The sequence below is a fragment of the Sphaeramia orbicularis genome, chromosome 24 (assembly GCF_902148855.1).
Source record: "Sphaeramia orbicularis chromosome 24, fSphaOr1.1, whole genome shotgun sequence".
NCBI lineage: Eukaryota > Metazoa > Chordata > Actinopteri > Kurtiformes > Apogonidae > Sphaeramia > Sphaeramia orbicularis.
Genome location: NC_043979.1, coordinates 21,276,159 through 21,299,764, shown reverse-complemented (window position 1 = coordinate 21,299,764; position 23,606 = coordinate 21,276,159). Strand labels below are relative to the sequence as shown.

The 23,606-nt window shown below is 38.5% G+C and overlaps 1 protein-coding gene across 17 annotated transcripts in view; it reads left to right on the top strand.

Annotated features, from left to right (window-relative positions):
* epb41l2 (erythrocyte membrane protein band 4.1 like 2) overlaps positions 1-23,606 on the top strand; it is a 58,348-nt gene that overhangs the window by 14,334 nt on the left and 20,408 nt on the right. For all 17 annotated transcript variants that reach the window (XM_030128135.1, XM_030128131.1, XM_030128132.1 and 14 more), the window contains exons 2-10: positions 2,146-2,390; positions 2,476-2,661; positions 4,475-4,753; positions 12,468-12,572; positions 13,194-13,236; positions 17,363-17,438; positions 18,383-18,479; positions 20,058-20,182; positions 22,131-22,218. In XM_030128135.1, the coding sequence (XP_029983995.1) occupies positions 2,160-2,390; positions 2,476-2,661; positions 4,475-4,753; positions 12,468-12,572; positions 13,194-13,236; positions 17,363-17,438; positions 18,383-18,479; positions 20,058-20,182; positions 22,131-22,218 (1,230 nt within the window). In that variant the 5' untranslated portion in view covers positions 2,146-2,159. The remainder of the gene's footprint in view (positions 1-2,145; positions 2,391-2,475; positions 2,662-4,474; positions 4,754-12,467; positions 12,573-13,193; positions 13,237-17,362; positions 17,439-18,382; positions 18,480-20,057; positions 20,183-22,130; positions 22,219-23,606) is intronic.

Below are 23,606 nucleotides of genomic sequence, written 5' to 3'. Positions count from 1 at the left end.
ATCCATATCTTTCAGTAAATCAATAAGGAAAATTATTGCTGATTTTATTCATTTATTTTTTTATTGTTTAAGGTTACAGAGCTACTAAAGAACAATATTATGTGATGAATTCCCTTATCATTGTCATTATGATATAAACAAAAAATAAACACTGTGCAAAAGCCTGCCTGAAATGCAGTGTTTAAGACAATTGTATTTACATCTGTCTCATGTTTACATTTGTCATGAAGATATTTGACCAATCAGATGGAGCTCACAGCTTTTCCTCATATTGTGCAGGCCTAGTTGTGTGTTTGGCCATTGCATGTGTAGTGCTCTGAAACATATAGAGTTCATAATTTCACATTTCTTGCTGGTTTGTTATCATAGTGCCAAGTTAAAAATAATTTACTTTAAATAAGAATGCAATTCAATTCATGTGTTATTGTTAAAATGGTTAAAAACACTACTTACCTGTTGTTTGAAGGGAGAAAAGTTGTTGTACTTACCCTTTAAGAAGAGCACCATCGCCATAAAAAAAAAAAAAAAAAGAAAGAGAAAGAAAGAGAGTGACAGGAATGTGATATATGCAGGCTGAAGCTAAATGTGCTTGTGCTGAACTGGGACTTCTTTTTTTGTGAATAAAAGTTGCAAAACGAAGATGGACATGTTTCTGGATGTTCATTTTGAGGGTGCAACACATGTATCTCCCATAGATGAAGTACACTCTGGGCTGTGGTCACTGTAAGACTCAGCTATAGAACCAGTTTTATTTATCTTGTATTCTTTCATATCTTTGCATTTTTGCAAACACAGTTGATGTGTCAGCCTCACCTACATCCACACCTCGCTCTATCTCCATCCCTTCTCCTCCCCTCCCCACCTCATTAGCCGATCATGCGTAAGGAGACCTGTTCTATTTTTATTCCTACCCCCTCCCTTTACTCACCCGCTGAGCTGTGGATGTGAGTATGTGTGTGTCCTCTCTTATTGAAGGTGGCAGGGTGGAAAAGGCAAAGTCAAGTGAACCTGGTAAGATGGCCAGAGAGTAAAATTCAGACAATATAATGAATTATAGAACAGAAGGATGTGGGCTTTCAGAAATACGGTGTGAAGAAAAACAGGTTGAGAAAGATTCAGGACGGTGAATGACAATGACTTGGTAAGTGAATAAATCATGCTTAACTCTCAGCCTGCAGCTCTTTGTATACAGAGTGGACACACACTCCAACACACACATGACCGAAGCCATCTGCGCAGACAGGTAGACACGGTTAGTGCATAACTTTGCAAGTTGTGACCTCGACTTACCCTCCAGACTAACGTCACGGTCATCTAGTGTCATCAGTGAATTAGTGTCACGCTCAATGTACGCGCGTGTTACAGTGATAGGGTGTGTGTGGACAGCGCTGCCAAAGATATTTGGGTTGAAGAGTGTGTGTTGAGCTGCAGGGTGAAACCAGTGACTCATATATTAAGAATTGAGCAATTCAGCCCCCTCATCCACAAGACAGTGTGTGTGCATGAATGTGTGTGTTCGTAAACCAGCTGCTGGCCCAGATTAAACTTGTATGACATAATGACATGTTAAACTCTTGTGTTTTTGTTTACTCCAGTGAAAGAGGCATGCTCGGGAAACTAAAATCTAAGAGCTAATGTTTCAAACAGCTATGAGCTCATGTACTAACAGCTGTGAATTACTACCAGCTTCTAACTAAACTAGTGTTTTTCTCTCGATGTGACATGATCTGATAGTTTTATATTTTCCAGAGTTATGTTCTCCTTCCTCCCACTATAAAAGCACTGACTCCACTTAAAGCCAGAAGGCACGTGACCATGTGGCTCATTTATAAAAGATATTGCAGTCTAAAATTCAAGTTGCATTCTATGAAAAATTAATATTTGTGCTAAAATCAGTGAAGCAGTCTGATTTGTTTTGTTTTTTTTTCTCAGCTTTTTATAATATACCAATTGCTATTATTATTCCTAGTATGAATATAACCGAAAAGTTGTCTTCTATATGCTTTAAACTGGTAGTTTATAGAATGGAATGAATGAGCTTAATAACAAGAAGAATTCATAATCAAGGAGAGCTTTATTTTGATGCATTATTATAGCTTTAATCATATCCTTTATAACACCGTCCTCTCTTTCCTCTCTCTGCAGGTTGACGTGTCACCATGACAACAGAAGCAGGCTCTGAGACGGAGGTGAAGGAGAAAGCAGAGGAGTCAGCTGCTCAGCCGGACCAACCAGAGAAGACCACAGAAGAGACCCAGGAAGTGGCACCCGCTGAGGGAGAGGAGAAGGAAAAAGCAAAGAAGGAGAAGGAGAAAGAGAAAGAAAAGGACGGGAAAGGAATATCTCGATACCTGCCAACATGGCTTAAGAAGCAGAAGTCTCTAAGCCAGGTACGGCTGTACGAATAACGTTTAACTGAGAACATGCGGCTGTTTCGGTCTTGCGGTAGAATAAATGTCTGATGTCTGATTCTAGACCTCCCCGACAAAGGACGTCCCTCCCACAGAGGAAGCTGATAGCAAGGTGACAGAGGAAGAGGAGGGGCTCAGCCCTGAGGTGAACGGACACGCAGAGGAAGTAGATGAGAAGGAGGCGGTTAGTTTGGAGCAACTGAAGGAAAAAGAAGCGGAGTCGAAATCCAACGCTAGTGCTGACACTGAGGTACCACTTATATTTAGGACTGTAACTAATCATTTTATCAACTAATGTAATCATTACTTACTAATCAAGTCAATTAGTCAAATTATCAGTGTTGTACTTGACCACATGGAATGAAAGTATTTGTGTAAACTTGTCCAACTCAGAAATAAACTAAAAACTCTGCAAAAGTCAACAGCAGATATGTAAGAAAATGAAGGTGTCCAATAAGGAGAAAGTTAGCTCATGGATAAAACATCAGATATAGTGGTCTTTTCCTTACCCTGCCAGACTATATTTCATCATAAAAATACTTAGTTCCTCTTTTTATTTCATACTTTATTTGACGGGAACAGTGCTCATTAATCGATAGCTAATGAGGTTTATTTTCATCCATTTACCCTGGCTTGATGTTAAAAGGGAAGCTAAAAAAGGAAAGAATAAGAAAGAAAATGTCACGAATAATCCAAATCAGTGATTAAAAATGAAAAAATGTAATCTAACACAACACAGTGTAACAGGTGCTATTATAATTCTAATACTAAATAAATTAATAAAAATACACTACAGCAGTAAGACAGCAAGAGGCAGGTACAGTTATGCTCAGTATTCACATGTGTGGTTGTTTATAAGTAACAGCTTCAGCTGAAGAATAAAAGAACAGCAGGTGTTTATTTCTCTAATAGGCACTGGGAGTAATTTGGAATATTTGGGTGCTGTTCTCAAAAATGGGGATTGGCTCAAAGCACTGTTTTCTCCATGTTGAATGATACTTGCATTCCACTTCATCACCTGGGAACATTACACAGTCATGTTGGTGGTAGTTGTTGGCAGCTGAAATAGGCATTTAACCAAATGTCAGCTGTTCACATTCGTTAAATCTCTCTTCTTCTGTCTCCTTGTTCTTCTTTTCAAATCTTTTTTTTTTTTTTTTTTTTTTTTTTTTTACAAATTAAGAACCCTGTACCCTATGTGTTATGTTATTTTTACCATGCTCATCAATGCTACCTTACAAAATTAGGAATGAATGTACACTGCTACACATCAACGCATTCCTCAATTATATCAACACATCATTGTAGCATGACTCATATTAGTGCTCTTAGTCCCTCTGTGCTGTTCACCTGATCAGGACTACACTGACTTTACTGAGTTTTCATCTGGGTTGAATGTTGTGCACTACAGCAAGGTGAAGTTATTGCCAAAGCCAACAGTATGCTGATGGAAAGTAATTTCCCCAAAACAGTTTTCTGCTTTTGTCTGTCAGGCACATTATTCTACACACACACACACACACACACACACACACACACACACACACACACACACACACACACTTACAGACTGCTTCAAGCAATCTGAGCCCAAAAATCTAATGATTTACCTCATCAGGATCTGCACATTATACAAAAAAAGGAAGCTGGATCCCCACATTTTTGTGCCAAGAAAGAGAGTTGAAAACACACACAAAGCCATTCTCCTTCACATAAGCACATGTGTTCCATCCAGTGATCACATTTGGCCACTCAGGCCCGCCCATTGACATCACCATTCTAGCAATCAGGCCAAAAGAAACGCCTGCATTCTCAAAGTATTGCATTTTCTTCTCAGTGAAATCAAGGGAAAGTACTGAAAAAGACAAAGCCATGGTAAGAGACACATTCTGAGTAGAATGAGTATGAAAGCAGCGGTCCATAAGACTAACTCTGGACAGTTTTCAAATATTTCAACCAGGCTGTCTAAAACCAGAAGATGATTGTAGCTTTTGACGTCGCGGTTTTAACTTTTACATTTTCGTATTAGCGTGTTTCATCACCTTTTCTCATTTTTCCGTCAGCCTGCCAAGGAAGAGAAGGCGGAAGAGAGTGCAGAGAAAAGTCCTGAGGAGCCCACAGCAGCCACAGAGGTAGAAGCATCTGAGGAGCAGCAGAACGAGCAGAAGAAAGAGCAGGAAGGAGAGGCAGCTGCTGAGAAAGAGACAGGAGGAGCAGGAGGAGGAGAAGGCCAGACCTCTGTTTTCCAGTCTCCTCTACGTCTGGTGAGGAAGAACAAGATGAAGCTGGTGGTGTGTCACGTGACCCTGCTGGATGGGACCGACTTCACCTGCGAGGTGGAGGTAAGACTTTAACAAATAATGCAGAACAGGATGCGTTTCATGCATCTGCAGGAGGATTTAAAAACATGACCCGAAGGCAGGTTTTACACAGAGACCAAAAGACAGTCGGCAAAACAATATGTAAACTTATGTACACTGCAAAAATCTAAATCTTACTCAGTGTATTTTTCTAATTTTTAGTCAAAATATCTCATTACACTTAAAATAAGACATAATCACCTTAAGAGCAACTTTTCAGTGAGATATAAGAACTTATTTTAGACAATAGTTCTTGAAAATCTTATTTTAAGAAATCTTACCAAAATAATTTTCACTTGTTCCATTGGCAGATTTTTTTTTTTTTGCTTAATTCAAGATTTTTTTGCTTAATTCAAGTAAAAAAAATCTGCCACTGGAACAAGTGAAAATGATCTTGGTAAGATTTCTTGAAATAAGATTTTCAAGATCTATTGATTAAAAATAAGTTCTTATATCTCACTAAAAAGTTACTCTTTAGGTGATGATGTCTTATTTTAAGTGTGATGAGATATTTTGACTAGAAATTAGACAAATGCACTTGGTAAGATTGTGATTTTTGCAGTGTATGCTTCCATCTACTACTGTTATTATAAGGAGTTGGCTCATCATCAGATTATAAAATAACATATTCTCTGAGCTGTTGACTGAAGAGCTGAAAGACACAAGAGAGAGGATTTGAAAACATCAGAGGCAGGCTAAAGCTTTTTCCCCCTGAACTAATGCAGCAATCTGAATCATTCATTGTTCTACAGTTTGTCAGCAAATTTGTCTAATATTCATTTCTGCAACTCTTTACAAAAAGTGGTGTTGAGTTGCTGTTTCCCATCTAAGCCTCATCAGCAACTTTAGATACATATGGTTATTCACTAAATCTGTTTCTATGGCACTTACCTATTTTTTTTATCAGAACCAGATTTTTTTTCCTTCCCTTTATTTTCAGTTTTTCCACTTTGGTGTTTTTAAGCCCGTTTTTGAAAATGCGCATAAAAACAATTGGATTAAATGCACCAAATTTCTGACTGAATGTGCCTGAATATACATTTTTGGCAACATCGTAGAGTCATACAAGTTGTTAAGAAAGACCTCCCACATTTTCCTTAGATGAGACAGTATTGCTTGGTGGTTTCTTCTGTTGAACTATTGTGTTATGGTTGATGCGTGTGAAATTGTAAAAGGAGATCGCGGACATTGTGGAGAATGTTTTTTGATTTGCACATTTGTCATGGTTCCAGTTAAAATATTCATCGTCAGTGAAGGAGCGACTGGATGAATACTTTATCTAAGGTTGTAAAGGCTCTGAAACCGAGACGAATCCTTCATATAAAGGTCGTCGGTCTCAAGTTTCTCTGCAAAAGTTTTTGGAAAACAAGCGGAACACATGCATATTAATGAGATCATCTACAAGTCGATGTCTTTTTTTTTTTTCTTTTTTTTGAACGAGGGTTTCGACTGTCTGCTGATAATAAGGATTGACACGCTGTCCGTCTTATGTTCTTTCGCTGGTCAACTAGGCCACACGTGAGTGGCACTGTGTCAATGATGTAATCGCTAATAGGATCTGATGTGTTTGTTTGCAGGTATTTAACTTTCTGACTCAAAGTGCAGTTATGGCAGAAGCAGCGACTCACATAGTGGAGTTTGGGCGTGGTTTAGGGGATAAATGCAGGGCGAAGCAGAGCACGCCGCAGGGGCTTGTCTGGTGACCACAACACACACAAACCTGGCAGATTATAGGGGTCCCACCAGATTAGTTTTTCCTGCATCTGCTACTCCCTAACGAACACGTGTCCTCGACCCCCCCCCCCCGTCTTCTCACACCCAAACATACATGCACAGAAACTCCCACTGTCACATGGCACTCACACTGGAGTCACAGACTTTGTTTTCATATTTACTATTAAAAAGGCTGCAGTGGGCGAGGCTAAATGTCTTGCAGTGCATCTGTGCTTTATGAGATGCTCAAGTAAAAAAAGAAATCCCTTAAAATGATTAATTTTAATGACTATCTGGAATGGCTGGGGGGTTGATAAAAACAAATAAAGGCCAGTTTCAGATAATAACCAGGGTTAGAACAAGTGCAGATAGAGTCACGAAAAAATGATTAGACCACCCTGGTTTTCTTCAATTTCTTGTTCATTTTAATGCCTGGTACAACTAAAGGTACATTTGTTTAGACAAATATAATGATAACAGCAAAACTAGCTCATAAGAGTTTAATTTCAGAGCTGATATCTAGCCATTTTCCATGGTTTTCTTGATAACAACCAAAATCACTTCAGTTCTTACATCTATAGCTATGGCATTGTACTGCCAAAAACAGTGCTTTTAGGCATTCCATGACTTCTTTTCTGTCTGTTTTAGTTACATGATACATACTGGAGTTAGTACTTGATTGCATAACCATTGTTTTTACTGACTTTTGATGGTCTAATAATTTTTTCCGCGACTGTACATTCCCATTTGCTGTCACATAATGCACTTCCCAACCAAGCATACACTTGTAAGTATAACATTAAAATTGTATTCTTTTCAGTACTATGTTGCTCTGGATTACTCATTTGAGGCATGTTATATACTATATAATATACTTAAATAAATAATGCTGAAGTGCTACAAGGTTCACAGTTTCAAGTGCAGTATGGGAACCTTATAAGTGCATTTTCCATAAGACACAATAAAAGCCTTGTTAAGACTTGTAAGAATTACGGATTCTGTCCAGTGAAATACTAGAGGGCTTTAAGTTAGAAATGGATACAATAAGTGCTGAGCTTGTATTAACCCTCAAAGACCTAAACAGCAGCCAGTGACCAAAGCACCTACTGATCTGAAGTGTTTATTAGCTTTTGAACCATTAAGCATATCAATACATTGAAATAATGCAGGTAAAATGCAGTTTCTCTGCTCCTCATCAGCATCAGATGTGTCTTATTTGTATGATCAGAGGACCTGATGTGAATGTAGAAACACCGTCAGCTCCTGCAACACTGATTCACCAGTAAAATACATGTAGTTTAACATATGATACTGGTTGTAGAGACTTGTTTTTATGTTCAGTTAATGATAAAAGTTTTTTTTTTTTTCTCTCTCCAGTTTTCTGTTTTTATACAATGACCTTTTCTGAACATCTGCATAATCAGTAAATTAAATACAGGAAAATACCTTATTTTCATTGAAAAATACAAAATACATAGGGTAATATTATAATAAATGGTGATAAATCACTTGAGAAAGGTTAAATGTAGAGGAAAAAATTCATTTGTCTGTGCCACAAAAATAATTGTACGTCTTTAAAGGTTAACAACTTACTGTCATTACTTAAACAGCAATTATGGGAGTGGACCAAAACAAGGTTGCAAACTAAAATGACCATTTATAATTCTCAAACAGAGTGAATTATTCATAAAGGCCTTCCTCTAATATACACACGGGCAAAATACATAATTTGGCTGACATTATCCTCCAAGAAAAATAAAATGACTTAATCAAATGGGTAAAAAGTAACATTATGTGTATTAAACAATATATGCATGTGTATATGTAAGTGTTGATGAAACAGCATTATGTTTAATATGTCAACATTATTATTACAAAGCTGTCAGTCATATACAAATCAGCAAAAAAAGTGAGCTACATGCTATCACACAAATCAGTCAAATCTTTGTAAGCTGTTAAGTTGTATAAAGACTGTCCTTATTTGTAACATAATCTGAAGCATTTCATGATTTTGCTGTGAATGACAGACAATTGGCAATATGTTGGCTAATATAAAAGTTGATGGAGCAATGAAGTAGAGTACAGAATACAGATTAACTAGTGGTTAAAAATACTTAACATTTCCTGATATGCGGTTCTTGTTTTTTGCTTTCTGAACTGCAAATAGCCTACTGCAAATCAGTCTGTCATGTCTACCAAATTCATGTCTTAGAACATATGTTGAACATGTGTTTTATGTTTCAGTTTAACTCTTCAATATGTGGCCCTTCCCTTATTTTTAAGACACAATGGTTTTTCTGATGTACAAGCCTGCTTCAAATAACACCCTTCTAATTTCTATAGAAGTAAGTAAATAAAGGAGGTCAAAACACTGCACATTGGCTTAATGTATTTTATATATTAGGTGCTTTTAAGTTATACTTTGGTGTCCCATGTAGCCTGCACATTTTTTAGTAAATTGTCCTGCATTTATTCCCACAGTCACACACATTCGGTGAGAAGTTGCCTAGAATAAAGGTTGTGCAGGTTCATTGGTGTTGTTAACAACGTGCCCAATTCAAGAGCCTAGAATATGAAAATGAGCATTTCCTTGGGTAAATTTTTTTTTTGGTGCCGAGATTTAAACTGGCAACCTTTCACAGTGGCTAACCCTAATCTACAGTATGCCAACGCCCATCACTGTGCCCATGTGTCTGCGGACATTTGAACAGTGGCAGCTTTGTCTCTCAACAGATAACGCTGATACTGCAACTAAGTGCTATTGTCCTGGAGTACACACACACACACTCATATATCCATCCATCCATCCATCCCTCCCTCCACAGTGGCATAGTTAGCTCGGGAGAGGGAGAGATGCACAATGCATTCCAGAGATTAAATTTTCTGTTTTGCCCAGCAGGCCTCCAACACACACAACCTCACACACATTCACACACCAGTTTGTCCTAACAATCTGACCGTTCCTCTATCATCCATCTGTCCTTTCTATTAACTGATAGCATGAAAATGATTCCTGTGTAATGCCTAAACACACATTTGATTAGTCGTTTGTGCCTCAGCCAGACATTTTCGACCTCTCTTTAATAGTGCTTTCAAAGGAGAGTCTTAGTGTCACATGGTCGTAATGCTGTTTCTAAGAATTTCATTAGTATTGGTTACAGCGGGATTTGAGTGTCACACGATCAAAGTAGCCTTTCATAGAATTTCACTGTATTTTAAGTAGTATGTGCAAACGTGAGGCACAAATGCACTGGGGTTAAACACATAAAACAGGCCTCATGAAATATGGCAAATTACGATATGTGACTAAGTGTGTTGGAACCTAAACAAAGGCCTTTCTATTTGAGCCATACATCGGGTCTCTTTAGTTAGTACACACACTAAATTATATGTTGAACCTTAATTTTACCCTTGCTCTGAACTCCAACTACTACATGACTCTGGAAATTTCTACAAATATGGAGAGAAGCTCAAAGTATAGTGGTGAGTGTGTGGAGGTGTGACAAGTGTATTTCAGGGACGTCAGAGAATCACAAGATCAACCATATTAGAGAGAGGGTTTGATTTTGAGGTGAGACTTTCTTAGGCAGTAAAATCAGCACAAACCTGTACTATATGTAGAATATTTTCTCCTCTTTTTCTCACCATTGTACAGTCCTTTCCCATGGGAACCAAAGCCCTGAAGTGCTCTTAAAACTACCAGCGTTTGCTGCTGAGAAGGGCATCTCTGCAGCTTACATAGTTGTGTTCAGTGTGTTATTTTAGTTTGATTGCAGTAGTGGTTTTACGGTTGTGTGAGTGAGAATAAAGTAACCGGTCAAAAGACTTCACCGGTCAGATAGTGAAGGAGTTTTGGCCGAATCTGTCATTAGTAACGTAAAACTTAATATCATTTTCATGGTGGAAGACTCAGTAGATTTTCAAACAAGAAGTGGCGAGTTGAGTTTTCACCTATATAATGCTGTTTTTTTTTTTTTTTTTTTTTACATATTAAGAATTTCCACACATTATCGCCAGCATTGATGTGTTTCATCGCATCTGGGTCTGTTTTCAGCTCAAAGAACATGTTTTAGTGCTGTTATCAGCATCCAAACTCACCAGAACACTGTCAGTGAAACAAATATTTTAAGTAGCTTTGACAGCGTCTCAAATACCCTGTTATTTTTGAACACTGTTAAACAAAAGTGAAGCATAGACTAAATAAAATAGCTTTAATGTCAACATAGGGTAACATGATAGCCGTCTAGTATTGGACAAGGGAAATTGTGATGTGATAGCAAACACATACAAGTAGTCAAATCTATAATATTGATGTCAAGTTACCGGCTTAGCTAAGGCTTATATCTTAATGCAATATTGTGCTCGTGGTAGATTTTATAATGTTACAAATCTAAATAGGAAATATGTTGAAACTGTTCAGTTGGTGCAACCCTTAACTTGTTAGCAGGATGTAAATTCCATCTTAAGTTTTGTTGAGACGAGGTAAAATCTAAAGTTATACTTAGCGGGAGTGACTCAGTAGAGTATCAGCGAACCAGTTTGTCCAGCAAAGGTCTACCAGGTTGTGGGTAAAAGCTTCCCTTTCACTGTACCATTTATGTACTGAACTCTGACTCTCTGCAAACCTAAGAAAACTGCCCTTATGTAGGGTTTTTTTCCTGACGCATAATAAAACAGAGGTGGTACCATCTTACAAGTGGCGTTTTTTGCAAAGTTCTAATAATTATGCGATTAAAGAGAAGGATAATTATCATATTAAATCAACATGGTAACCCGTTTTACTTTATTAAACGAACACCTCCTCAAACAACCAAAATCCAGTGATATACGTCAAATTGTGATTGGAGATTTAATGATGATTTTGTTGTCTTCAGAGCTATGTATGTCCACTTATGACGCACCCGCTTTTTTTGAGAAAAAAGTAATATGTGGTAAACCCTTTGATGCAATTTAAAGCCTCTTTTATACACTGTTAAAATAATGTTTTCATTTGCGCCACCACATTGATGTAGTACTGCAGTGATGACTACAAATAGCAGAAATGCACCGCTCAGTACAGAATAGTGTTTTCCACAAAGACCCCTATGAAGTGGAAGAGGCACAATATCTCAAAAATCTAAATTCTCTGTGGAGCCCTGTTAGGTAATGCCCTGCAAAAAAGCACTGTGGCACGCACGCACACAGAAAGAGAAAGGTCACATTCTCTGGGCGTTCAGAATGCGTCTACTCTGTGTCTGTGTGTATGGCGGTGCATGTGTTTGACCAAGTATTAGGAAAATACCGCAGATGTTTCCAGCTGTCCCAGGACAAGAAGAAAAATGCATTCTTTCATCCTCTTTCCCTCCACGTTCACATCCCTCCCCGTCTGTACGTCTGTCTGTCTATAATGCCACTTGCATTTTGTGTGTGTGTGCCTGTGCACCGGGTTCTGAGAAGCCAAGAAAAAAAAAGAACAAAAATGCACTATTAAATTCTCTGATTCTTTCTCAACTCTTCCCCTTTTCCACCCTCTTTTTTTTGTGACCTTCTGTCCATCTGAAGGGCGCCGTTGTGTTTTTGTTGAGTGCATGCACCCGCATACAAGCACGCACCCATGAATGTGTGCTAAATGTCATTGTCATAGTTTAGTGTGAAGGATTTTATGGCCAAGGCTCCCATCGGGCTCATGAAGGAATGCGTTGCCCAGAGACAGATGGAGAAACTGAAGAGAAACAGCTAGAGAATAATGAAACAGATGGAGATGAAAAAGAAGGAACAGAGATGCATTGATAAAGAGAGGAGCAGACAGGGAGTGAGGCATGAGGAGTGTCTCACTAGACCATTCATAAGAGGCTTTTAAACCATCACATTACTTGTTAAACTTGTGACACTTAAGAGAAGCATTGCGAACACAATTTTAATAGTTGCTGATAATGTTTTCACAGCGAGATTTACTCCACACATTTTAACTTCCGTCCTACTGTCTCTCTTCCTCTCCCTACAGAAACGTGCAAAGGGCCAGTACTTATTCTTTAAAGTGTGTGAACATCTTAATCTAATGGAAAAAGACTACTTTGGTCTGACATACAAGGACAGCCATGAACAGAAGGTATGTGTCATTTCCTTACACACAACCCTAACAAGTAAAGAATAAAACGAACATACAGCTTTTGAAAAGATGCAAGACCACTCCGAGTTTCCAGACCTGAACCCTGTTGAAAACGTCTGGAATGTGATCAACAGGAAGCTGGATGGTCACAAGCCATCAAACAAAGCTAAGCAGCTTGCATTTCTGCACCAGAAGTGGCATCCAGCACCCAACAGGAATGTGAAAGACTGGTAGAGAGCGTGCAAAGATGAATAAAAAGCTGTGATTGAAAAGGGTTATTTCATCAAATACTGATTTCTGACTTGTTATGAGGTTAAAACTGTAAAAAAAAAAAAATGATGTCAAGTTCTTTTCTTTGCATTATTTGAGCTCTTAAAATCAACATTTATTTTGACATGTTGTCATTTCTTACAATGACATGTCACAATATACGGTATATAGCACTTTGGGAGAAACGCTCTCAGCTGAGAGCATTTCTTAGCATGCTGAGAGCATTGCAATTCAGTGCAACTGAATAAGCAATAACATTCATTTTTAGTGAAACACATACCTTTAAACTATGATGCTTTGATGATTGTATTGTCTCTTGTAATCTTTTCTCATCTTCCTTGTTCATTGCAGTGTTGGTTGGATCCCACCAAGGAAATCAAGAGACAGATACGCAGTAAGTTCTGTTTTGTTTTTTTGTTTTTTTTTTTCCATTTCATACTCATAATACCTCAAATGACATTCAAGGTAAAACAGAAAAAGTGGCACAATTAAGTCAGACAAAACCGGAGACATGTGATACCAATCGACACTGGTCTTGCCCGTGCAAGTGGTTACCAGAGAGTGATCACTGCGCTTCATTATTTATCATTCTGTTCATTAACGGTGGATAATTTATAAATGTGGGCAAAGTGCTGCACCTCACCTTTTGTTCACAGTCAACTATCGAGGCTAAGGAGTGGCAGAGCATAAATAAAGCCTTTTTTCCCAGTGTGAATACCTGCAGCTTGCCTGTAAATATGGAAGAAAGATTCCAGGAATTGTGCTATTTGAGATCTGACTGAACATTGCCTCATTTATTTCCTGGTGTTATTTTTTCATACCTCTTGGTGGGTATCATGATTAGAAGCTTTCTTTATTTTATTGTTTATTTCTCTCGTCTTGTCTTTTTTTTTTTTGTAGTTTAGGTCGAAACATACTATAAAATACAGCCTTAAAGCTGCAGTTTTAAGAGGACGCCTTCGTAAAACCACGTCATTCTGGCTCATAAAGTGTTATTTTAGAATGAGTATATGTGAGTTAGTTTATATCTGGGTGTGTACAGAATCTGTATGGTTACGTGTGTGTGTGTGTGTGTGTGTGTGTGTGAGTCTCACAGTCTGTGTGGTGAGCATGCATGCCTGTGTTTTTGTGGCTGTGTCGCTGTGTGTGCCTGTGGTTCATGGATGAGTGGAATGCATCTGGCTGTACACACTTGTCTGTGTGTATGTTTGCGCGTCCGTATGTTTATACGGAGAGAGACGCTGAATCACCACTTGTGTCTGTGCGTTCATGTGACTTGAATTTCAGTGTGTGTACAGTACCACACAAATGACAGGTTTGACACTGTGTGTCTCTAAACTGCCACTGGTTTGCTCTCTACTGTCAGCACATACAGTACAGGGCAGAGATCTAAACATTTGTAACGTATTTTGAAAACTCCTTTTTTTCTTGAGTGACTTCTCTGTTTGTCCACCTAAATTATTGAAGACAGTTTTACATACAAGAAAATAAAAGTTCAACCTAGCAACTTTTCTAGATATTAGTCTCTAAAATGAAGTATACGTGTAAATACAGTGAGCTGATGACACTTAGAGAATGCTGGTGAAAATAAAAATAAAACCATATAATATTGTGGAAATGACTGACTGGAATAGAGATGCAGCATGTTATAAAATACTGTCACTCATGAAGTCTTCTAGACAGAGATGCCAGGTCTACAGTTTCAGAATGCACCGGTACTGTGTATCAGCTGTCTGTTATTTCACCACTAACTGTGGCTGATGTTTATCTGTTGTGTTGTATTAAAGGTTTAATAAATTGGTTTGTGCTCATTTGAGGACAGACTTTAAAGTATTTTAGTTATTTCTTTCTAGTGAGGCCTTTGTTTCCATGGCATGAAAGGAGTAGTAAAGAAAACAACAAAACTAACACACTAGAAATTATATCAGCATCATCAACTGGATCATCAAATTATTCTCAGTTGTGTTATCAGTAGGTATCGGTAGTTCACATTTGGTGTTTGTTTTCGACCCCGACAAAAATCGTATCATCTTGATATTTTTTTTCCAGTAAGAATCAAAAGAAATTTCCACTAAAATTGTGACTCTGATTATCTGTTAAGTGAACTGAACTGACTGTTTTCCTGCATCTTATCAACCCATATAAGCTTATCAGACAGCTTACCACATAACTAATAATTTACAGTTCCTCAAATTCCAAATAAATGCATTTCATGACATTCATTTTAGACACAAACATGTCTTGTTATATTGAATAAAACGACCTATGTCTCAGATGCCGGCCATCCTCTATATATCTTGTGAAACAAAATTTCCACATGAGTAAGCCAACTCAACATATCAGCATCAGATGCAGATATAAATCAGGATTCTTCACTTGAAGCTCATTCATTCATCCGTTCATTATCTGAACCCGCTTTATCCTCACTAGGGTCGTGGGGGTCGCTGGAGTCTATCCCAGCTTCTTATGGGTGAAGGGGCACCCTGGACATGTCTCCAGTTCATCGCAGGGCTGACATATAGACATCACTCTCACATTCACACCTATGGGCAATTTAGATTAACCGATTAACCTATCAGCGCATGTCTTTGGATGGTGGGAGGAAGCCGGAGTACCCATAGAGAACCCACACAGACACGGGGAGAACATGCAAACTCAAGGTGTTGGAATCGAACCCAGGACTTTCTTGCTGTGAGGAATGAGTGCTATCCACTGCACCACCGTGTCACCCCCAGTTGATTCTTGTCAAACTTAAAATTGCCTAAGAATAATGATTTGTCAGCTAGATCAGCTGTGGAAGTTAACACAAGTGTCTGGAGTTAGAGAGTTAGAATCACACCAATAAAATTCAGACTTAATCCCAAAAACAACAGCTGTGTGCGCTCTAATCCATTCATAGCAGAGATGCAAATTCAGCCAAGAAACAAAACTGTGTGTGCAACGCTGAAAGTTAAACTCCCAAGCTAAGCCCACTGTAGATTCCACTTTGACAGATAATGAGAACAAGATTTAAACTCACTCTTGAAGTCTGGCTGGCTGTGACGGTAACCCAGGCAGAAAAGCTCCAGGGTCTGGATGGAGTCCAGTCAGTAGACCTATCCAGTGCGTGTGGCCTTTAATGTTTAACAGCAGCGCTCGTGTCTTCATAATCAAACTAACCTTTACAGCGTGAGGGGGTGGTGATGGTATCAGTGTACTGTCAGAGTGTATTTACAGCCAATTCAGTTCTATATCTAGGATGAGAACTAACAGACACATGGGAGTTATATACGGTTTACTATACTGAAAAATGCTGACAATTTATATACAAATCATTACACTGAGTTACATTTTGAGTATTTTACTATAAAGGCAAACAAAATAAAAGACAGGTGTAATAGAAGGCTCGGTAAGCTAAAGGGAAACATTGAAATTATGCCTGATAGAAAGAGTAAGCCTAGGACCGTGGTGATATTCTGTACTGGTGTGGGGAGGATTGATGGGTGGCATGTGGTTGGGCAGAAAGAAGCAGTCATAGGAGACTCCCAAAGCACTTAATGCCCACAACTGGACCTGCAAACACAATCTCACCCCTGGAAATGTCTGATACAGCACACATTTGTAGTCACATTGAACACTTGGACCAGAAACAGGAGTAGAACACCTGCTATCAGCATTTTATAGTGCTGTAAGTTGAAGTGACAGAAACGGTGTGCTTCATCTTCTTCCTGTCTCGGTAGTCGTTTTCCACATTTGGCAGGTCAGTGTCTTTCATTTGTCTTGCTGCTCTTATATTGCGTGTAAGAGTCTGTATTTGTATGTATGCGCTCACGTGTTCATATATCTACGCTTGTGTATGACCTTGGAGGAGGAAAGGGGTCTTGGTGTGATGTCAGCTTTTCCCAGATGGAATTTTCCACATGATGTGATGTCCATCTTTTATTGAGTCTGCGTGTATGTTATAGAGTGAGAGGAAAGGAAAGTGAGGGTGACTGCATCACTTTACACAGGAAGAGGAAATTAGAAGATTTAGTGATAAAGATGTTCGGACCATATTGTATATCATATATGACCACGTCTTTGTTTCTGGTGATAATGATGGAGATGATGAAGATTACAGTTGGGTATTCAGTGGAGTCAGAATGAGGTTATGTAATACCTGATGTGCAGCATGTTTATATATGTGTGTGTGTGTGTGTGTGTGTGAGTGAGTGTGCATGTGATGTACCAGGCTTAGTACTCTAAAAGCTGCTCTGCATTAGTTGCCCTCATTGACACCCGGCTTTTTCTCTCTCTCTCTCCCTTTGACTCTCTTTTTCTTTGTCTCACTCTCTTTCTTTCAAACACACACAGATGGGTTACATGCATAAAGGATGTATGTGAACGCACAGGAAGTTAGATAGAAATCCAAATCACCCTAATCCAAATGTTTATGTAAAAACCTGCTGCCATTTTCGGTGTGTTTCAGTGTTGAAGTGATGCTCCTCACATATATGATCCACACAGTTATATAATGATCTCTCCTTTTTTTTTTTATCCAGGCAACAACTGGCAGTTTGCATTCAACGTCAAGTTCTACCCTCCTGACCCCTCACTGCTCACCGAAGACATTACCAGGTATAAACACGCACATTTTCGCTGCTTTGTGGCATTTGTAAACACAGGATCAGCACCAGTACACAGGCTGGCAGTGTGCATAGTGTTGAAGTGTTTGTGTTAATACATATGCATGTGCACAGAAACACGTGGCACGCTTGAGGCACAAAGCATTTAGGTTGGAATGTATGTCTAATGGACCGAGCAACTTCTCTGATGGTTGTAGCTACCAGCGAATCTTAAACCCGAATATACGCTCATCCACACAGACATGTATGAACATTTGACCAGCACTGACTGGTTAAACTGGCTGCTATTTCTCCTCCACTGTAGCCGCACACTCTTTTATCTTTTGTTTAGTTTCAGTAGAGCGATTAAATGCAGTCCCATTCTTCTTTTGCCAGTTTATCACACGCACATTGCTGTAATTGATTGCATAATAATATAGAAATGGAAAATGACATTCAAATAATGAAATGCATTTATATTCTGGGGTTGTACATTGTCGTAGCCCAATGAGGCGAGGCCCTATAAATGGATGACTGGAGTTTAAGCCTCCGTGTCATGGAGCTTCCTGTAAAGTGACTTTTTTCAGAGTAGGATGATACTTCAGAAAGCAGCCTGAGGCCTCGTACAGAAGCCACTTCAGATCATGATGGACTGCAGTTCACCACAGTCAAAGCTGTTGCCATGTTGAGGATTAGACATGGGACTATCTCAACAAACCCGCGTACCAGCATAAAAAGAAATTATACAACAAACACTGTCCCAACAAAGAGATTTAATCCTCACCAGCTGACTCAGGAGGAGAGGCAGTTTGGCCGCATGGATCGCTTTATTGTCATCACGAACAGTGGAGCTGTTCAAAGAGGCTTACAAAGAGGTTTTCTTGTTTTGACTTGACTTATTTTCAACTGGCAGCTAAACCCCATTTCCCTGTCTCTTTCTCTTTCTGTTTCTTGAAGGTACTTGTTGTGTCTGCAGCTCCGTGAAGATGTGGCCTCTGGTCGACTGCCTTGCTCATTTGTCACACATGCTCTGCTGGGCTCGTACACATTGCAGGTACAGAGCATGTGCATATGTCAGTGTGTGTTTACATGTGTGTCCTTAAAAAGTCTGATGTCCAATAATCTAAATTTTAGCCCCAGAAATGTCTGAAAGGAGTGAGATTTTGCTTTTTTAAATGGAATTATGCATTTTAAAACATTTCCCTGTGGTCTACAGGGTGGGGAAGCAAAATTTACAATATTTTGAGGCAGGGATTGAAAGACAGTGTATGACCAATTAGTTTATTGAAAGTCATGAGAGTTTATTTGCCACAAGAAAATTGACATAATAGAAAATGTTTTTATTTTATGTGTCCTCCTTTCTCAATAACTGCCTTCACACGCTTCCTGAAACTTGCGCAAGTGTTCCTCAAATATTCGGGTGACAACTTCTCCCATTCCTCTTTAATAGTATCTTCCAGACTTTCTTGTAATAGTTTTGCTCATAGTCATTCTCTTCTTTACATTATAAACAGTCTTTATGGACACTCCAACTATTTTTGAAATCTCCTTTGGTGTGACGAGTGCATTCAGCAAATCACATACTCTTTGACGTTTGCTTTCCTGATTACTCATATGGGGAAAAGTTTCTGAAAAGGTATGGATAATAGTGTTAGGTATGATTATGACATCAATATATGTTTGGTTTCAAAACAATTGACGTAGTGCCTGCTGAGAAAAAACAACTAAATGTTCATTGTAAATTTTGCTTCCCCACCCTGTACATAAACTGTAAATTCCATCCTTGGGTCTGAATTCTTCATTAATTCAACCCCTCACGTTCATCTTCAACCCTATTTTTGAGTTATGACACCAGAAAGGTGGTTTTGAGCGCTGGTCCTTTAAATCCAAATGAGCCATTTCACACCCCACCCCCTCCAGGTTGTTGACCATGATTTCTGTCCCATTCAGCCACTTTTGTTCATTAATACAACCAACAACTGAACATTTTAGGTAATCTGCCCGAAGTTTGGACATATTTTCAGTTTTTAATTCAACCGCTGTTGCTGCCAAACAATTATGGTGTGCTCAGAGAAATGTTCATTGGAAGTCTTGACCTTATATGTGCAAATGTCGTGATGCAACTAGTTATAAAACCTAATGAATTAAGCAGGAATTGAAACGGGTTGTAGAAATCCACTCGATTTTTGCGGGAATGAATATAAAGATAGCCTTGCAGCGCCTGGAGGGTTCAAATTCAAACTTTTTGAACTGTTAGGGTCTAAGTACACAAATAAATGTACCAAAAACTAATAAAAGTGGGTTTAGCAAAATAGGACCCCTTTAAATAGTATTTTGAAAGGTCATACAAAAAATTAAGCCTGCTGCATCTTGTGCAAGAAAATGCTGAAATTTACAGTTGCATGCAAAGTAGACAAGACATAAAGCTGCCATTAAAAGCCACTGTTAAACTTGTGCTTTTGTTTAGATTGGTTATCACTCAAGTCGAACAGTAGTATGCCGTAGGTCTTACATTGCATTCATAATTGCCAAAAAGGATCTAAATATAACTTGTTGAAGCCTGCAGAAACCCTGTTAAGAAGAACTGTGCATCTCAAGTGTGACTAATCTGCATTTTTTTTATGTTTTACAGGCAGAACTCGGAGACTATGATCCTGACCAGCCGAGGCCCCTGGACTACATCAGTCAGCTGACATTCGCACCCAATCAGAACAAAGAGATGGAGGAGAAGATTCTTGAACTCCACAAGTCCCACAGGTCAGACACTGTGGGGGCCATGTATTTTTGTCTGCATTTTAGTGTCACACTAGAAAAGGGATGAAGGAAGTTACATAATTTGAGAGGTTAGTTACTAAAAAGAGAGTTGATGCACTTAAAGGGAAGGGAGGGGAAAACCTTTTCTGAATCAGTGCTGACGTTGCAATCATTTTACTGTCTGTTCCCATAAAGCGTAAAAACCTGGCAGATTGTAGCATGTGTGGACTTACGAGAAGACTACATGTATTCTTTGGTCTCATCCATGAATAAACATCACAGCTATTTTAGATGGAAACAGCAACTGACCTCTTTTCTCTGTTTATTACAACCATGTGTAATGTAGCCTGTAGCTAAAACACTGGGCTGCAAATATGTGTTATGCCACTGTCAGCTGTAATGGCAAAAATAGATGTTGTACCACTCTCATTCATTTCACAAACAGATCCATTTAACATCCTTTGTGTCTAAGGGAAGGTTAGCTGGCTAGTGGTGGAAAATGCATTTGTCTTTCTTTATCTACTAATGTGTTGTGATTGACGTGATGACATTTAAACATAATTGTGATCATTGAAAGTATGCATTTTTTTTATACTTTATTTTTTAAAGATTTAAAAATCTTTAACAAACAGACAATAAAACAAAAAAAGAAGCAACAGACATCAACAAGCACAGACAGGGCAGTATCAAAACTTAAAGTATAACAGTAACGAAATGGGTCAGTGAGTCACAGTATTATCCCATTATGATAAGAGGGTTGAGTTAGCTTGGGTATTGTCCTGTTTCAGTCCAAGTCAGATCATTTAGATATATTCTCATGTTGCATCCGATCATGTCCAGGTGTGCAAAATGGTTCCTCTGTGACATCATTTTGTTATCATTTAGGAGTTTCATACATTTTGCTATTAGGTAAGGCAAGGCAGATTTATTTATGTAGCACAATTCATACACAGGGCAATTCACAGTGCTTTACAAAAATGGAAAAGAGACAGGTTAAAAACACACAATTACAATTAAAACAATCAATAAAACATAAATAATCAATTAAAACAAAGTAAAAGAGGACATTCGAGGACATACATCCACCTGCAAGTCTACAAATATAAGCATATGTACAGATTGTTGTTGCACACAGACAACTACTTAATGGTATCCCAATAGATACACATACATCTGATGACATGATTACATACACCATTTTGATAGACATTTGTGCACATTTTTCTAGAGTGCAAAAGTATGCATTTTAATGACATTTTTTATTTCTATTTATTATGATGCATGCTGTTTTTTGGTTATTGTTATGTCATGTTTTTTTTTTGTGAGTGATGTGCTTTATTCTCATGGCTGTACAGATTGTGAAAACAATTTTCCTGTGAAAGACAAATAAACATATCTGTGTCTTTCTATCTATGCATTTATGATGCATGTTGCATATTTAACTACAAAAAGTAGTTTCGTAAATGATCAAAAAATGTGATGACCTGACTGCAAATTCAGTCACTTCTGTAAACCCTGAATTTACATGATTGTTGATGATTATTTTTATTTTCAATCAATCAATCAATCAATCAATCAATCAATCAATTTATAAAAAATTATTATATATAGTTGAAATCGGCAATTCATTTACAGGATACATTTTTTAATAGGACACCATAAAAGCAGTCCTCAGCTTATAATTGGGGGCCCTTAAACATGTGATGAGACACAATTTACATTATAATCTTTAATAAATTCAAATGTTCTAAATAACTACAGACATATTTTAAAATATTTGCCTATCTACCTAAAGATGATTTATTTCCTTTCCTGAGTCCTATTATAGTCACCATATTCCCATATTCTCAGATAATTTAGACATTTTCTATCGTTTTTTTCATGACACTTTCATGGGACTGCACTGTTTATTGATGGATCTTTGCATTCTTTGGTGTTTTGTTTGTTACAGGGGAATGACCCCAGCTCAAGCTGATGCCCAGTTTCTAGAAAACGCTAAGAAGTTGTCGATGTACGGAGTGGACCTGCACCATGCGAAGGTAACAATGAGTCCTCTCTTCTCTCTCAGTCCTCCTCTCCTCCCCACTCACTGTTGTTGACATCTGGGATTTAGCACAGTTTCTTTGATGTGGGCAGAGTGTGCCGGTGTGTCTGCATGTTTGTGTCACTTTATCTGTGTGTCTGTGTGTGTGTGTCAGCTGTGCAAACACTCAGGGAGGCCATTACCATGGGAACAGCCAGTTTCTCTCAGTGGGATGGCGGGTCACAAGCAGAGTGTGTGCATGTTTCCATATCTGTATGCATGTCTTTGCAAGAAAAAGTACAGGAGTCTTTAAATGGAAAGAATGGATGCGAGATTAAGGACACAGTGTACGGAGATAAAAAAGTAGGGAGGGACAGATAGGAGGTTAGCTGAGGTGAAAAAGGGACCAATCCCTGAAAGAGAATAAGAGACGAGTCCCCTTTAAAGGCACATTGAAAAGTGAGAGCGAACCGAGGGGAAAATCCTCTGAGTGAGTGCTTCAAATGTTAAAAATCTTTTTTGAGACATACCAAAGTTGTGGGAATTCAGGAGGCAGGTCTATTTCTGTCCTGTGTCATATTTTGTTGTGCAGTATTAATAACCCCAAAACTCACAGAGGAGACTTTTCAGATATTGTGCGATGAATTTTAAGAGCACACCATCATCCAAATAACGGCGAAGAAACAAAACAGGCACATTTAAGAAGCAAAGACAGCACAGTACTTGTTTAATATTAGACGGTCTTGTATATTTATTGAATTACATTTTTTTTAATGTCATCACTTAGAATCAGTTTTATTTCTAATTTGCAAACAGATACAGACTTTCTTAAATTCAGAAAGCAACACATTGGTAACAGGGCGACAGGCTGGTGCAGTGGATAGCAGCAGCAAGAAGGTCCTGGATGCGATATTAAGTCTAATTTTTATTGGCGTGGCATCTAACTCTCTAACTCCAGACACTTGTGTTAACTTCCACAGCTGATCTAGCTGATCAGTCATTATTCTTAGGCAGTTTTATGTTTGACAAGATTCAAGTGGGGGTGACACGGTGGTGCAGTGGATAGCAATTGTGCCTCACAGCAAGAAAGTCCTGGGTTCGATTCCAAAACCAGTCGATGGGAGTGGGACCTTTCTGTGTGGAGTTTGCATGTTCTCCCCATGTCTGCGTGGGTTCTCTCGGGGTACTCCGGCTTCCTCCCACCATCCAAAGACATGCACTGATAGGTTAATCTAAATTGCCCATAGGTGTGAATGTGAGAGTGATTGGTTGTTTGTCTCTATATGTCAGAACTGGTGACATGTCCAGGGTGTACCCTGCTGGGGTAGGCTCCAGCGACCCTAGTGAGGATAAAGCGGGTTGAGATAATGAATGAATGTCTTTGATACATTGGTACCAAAATGT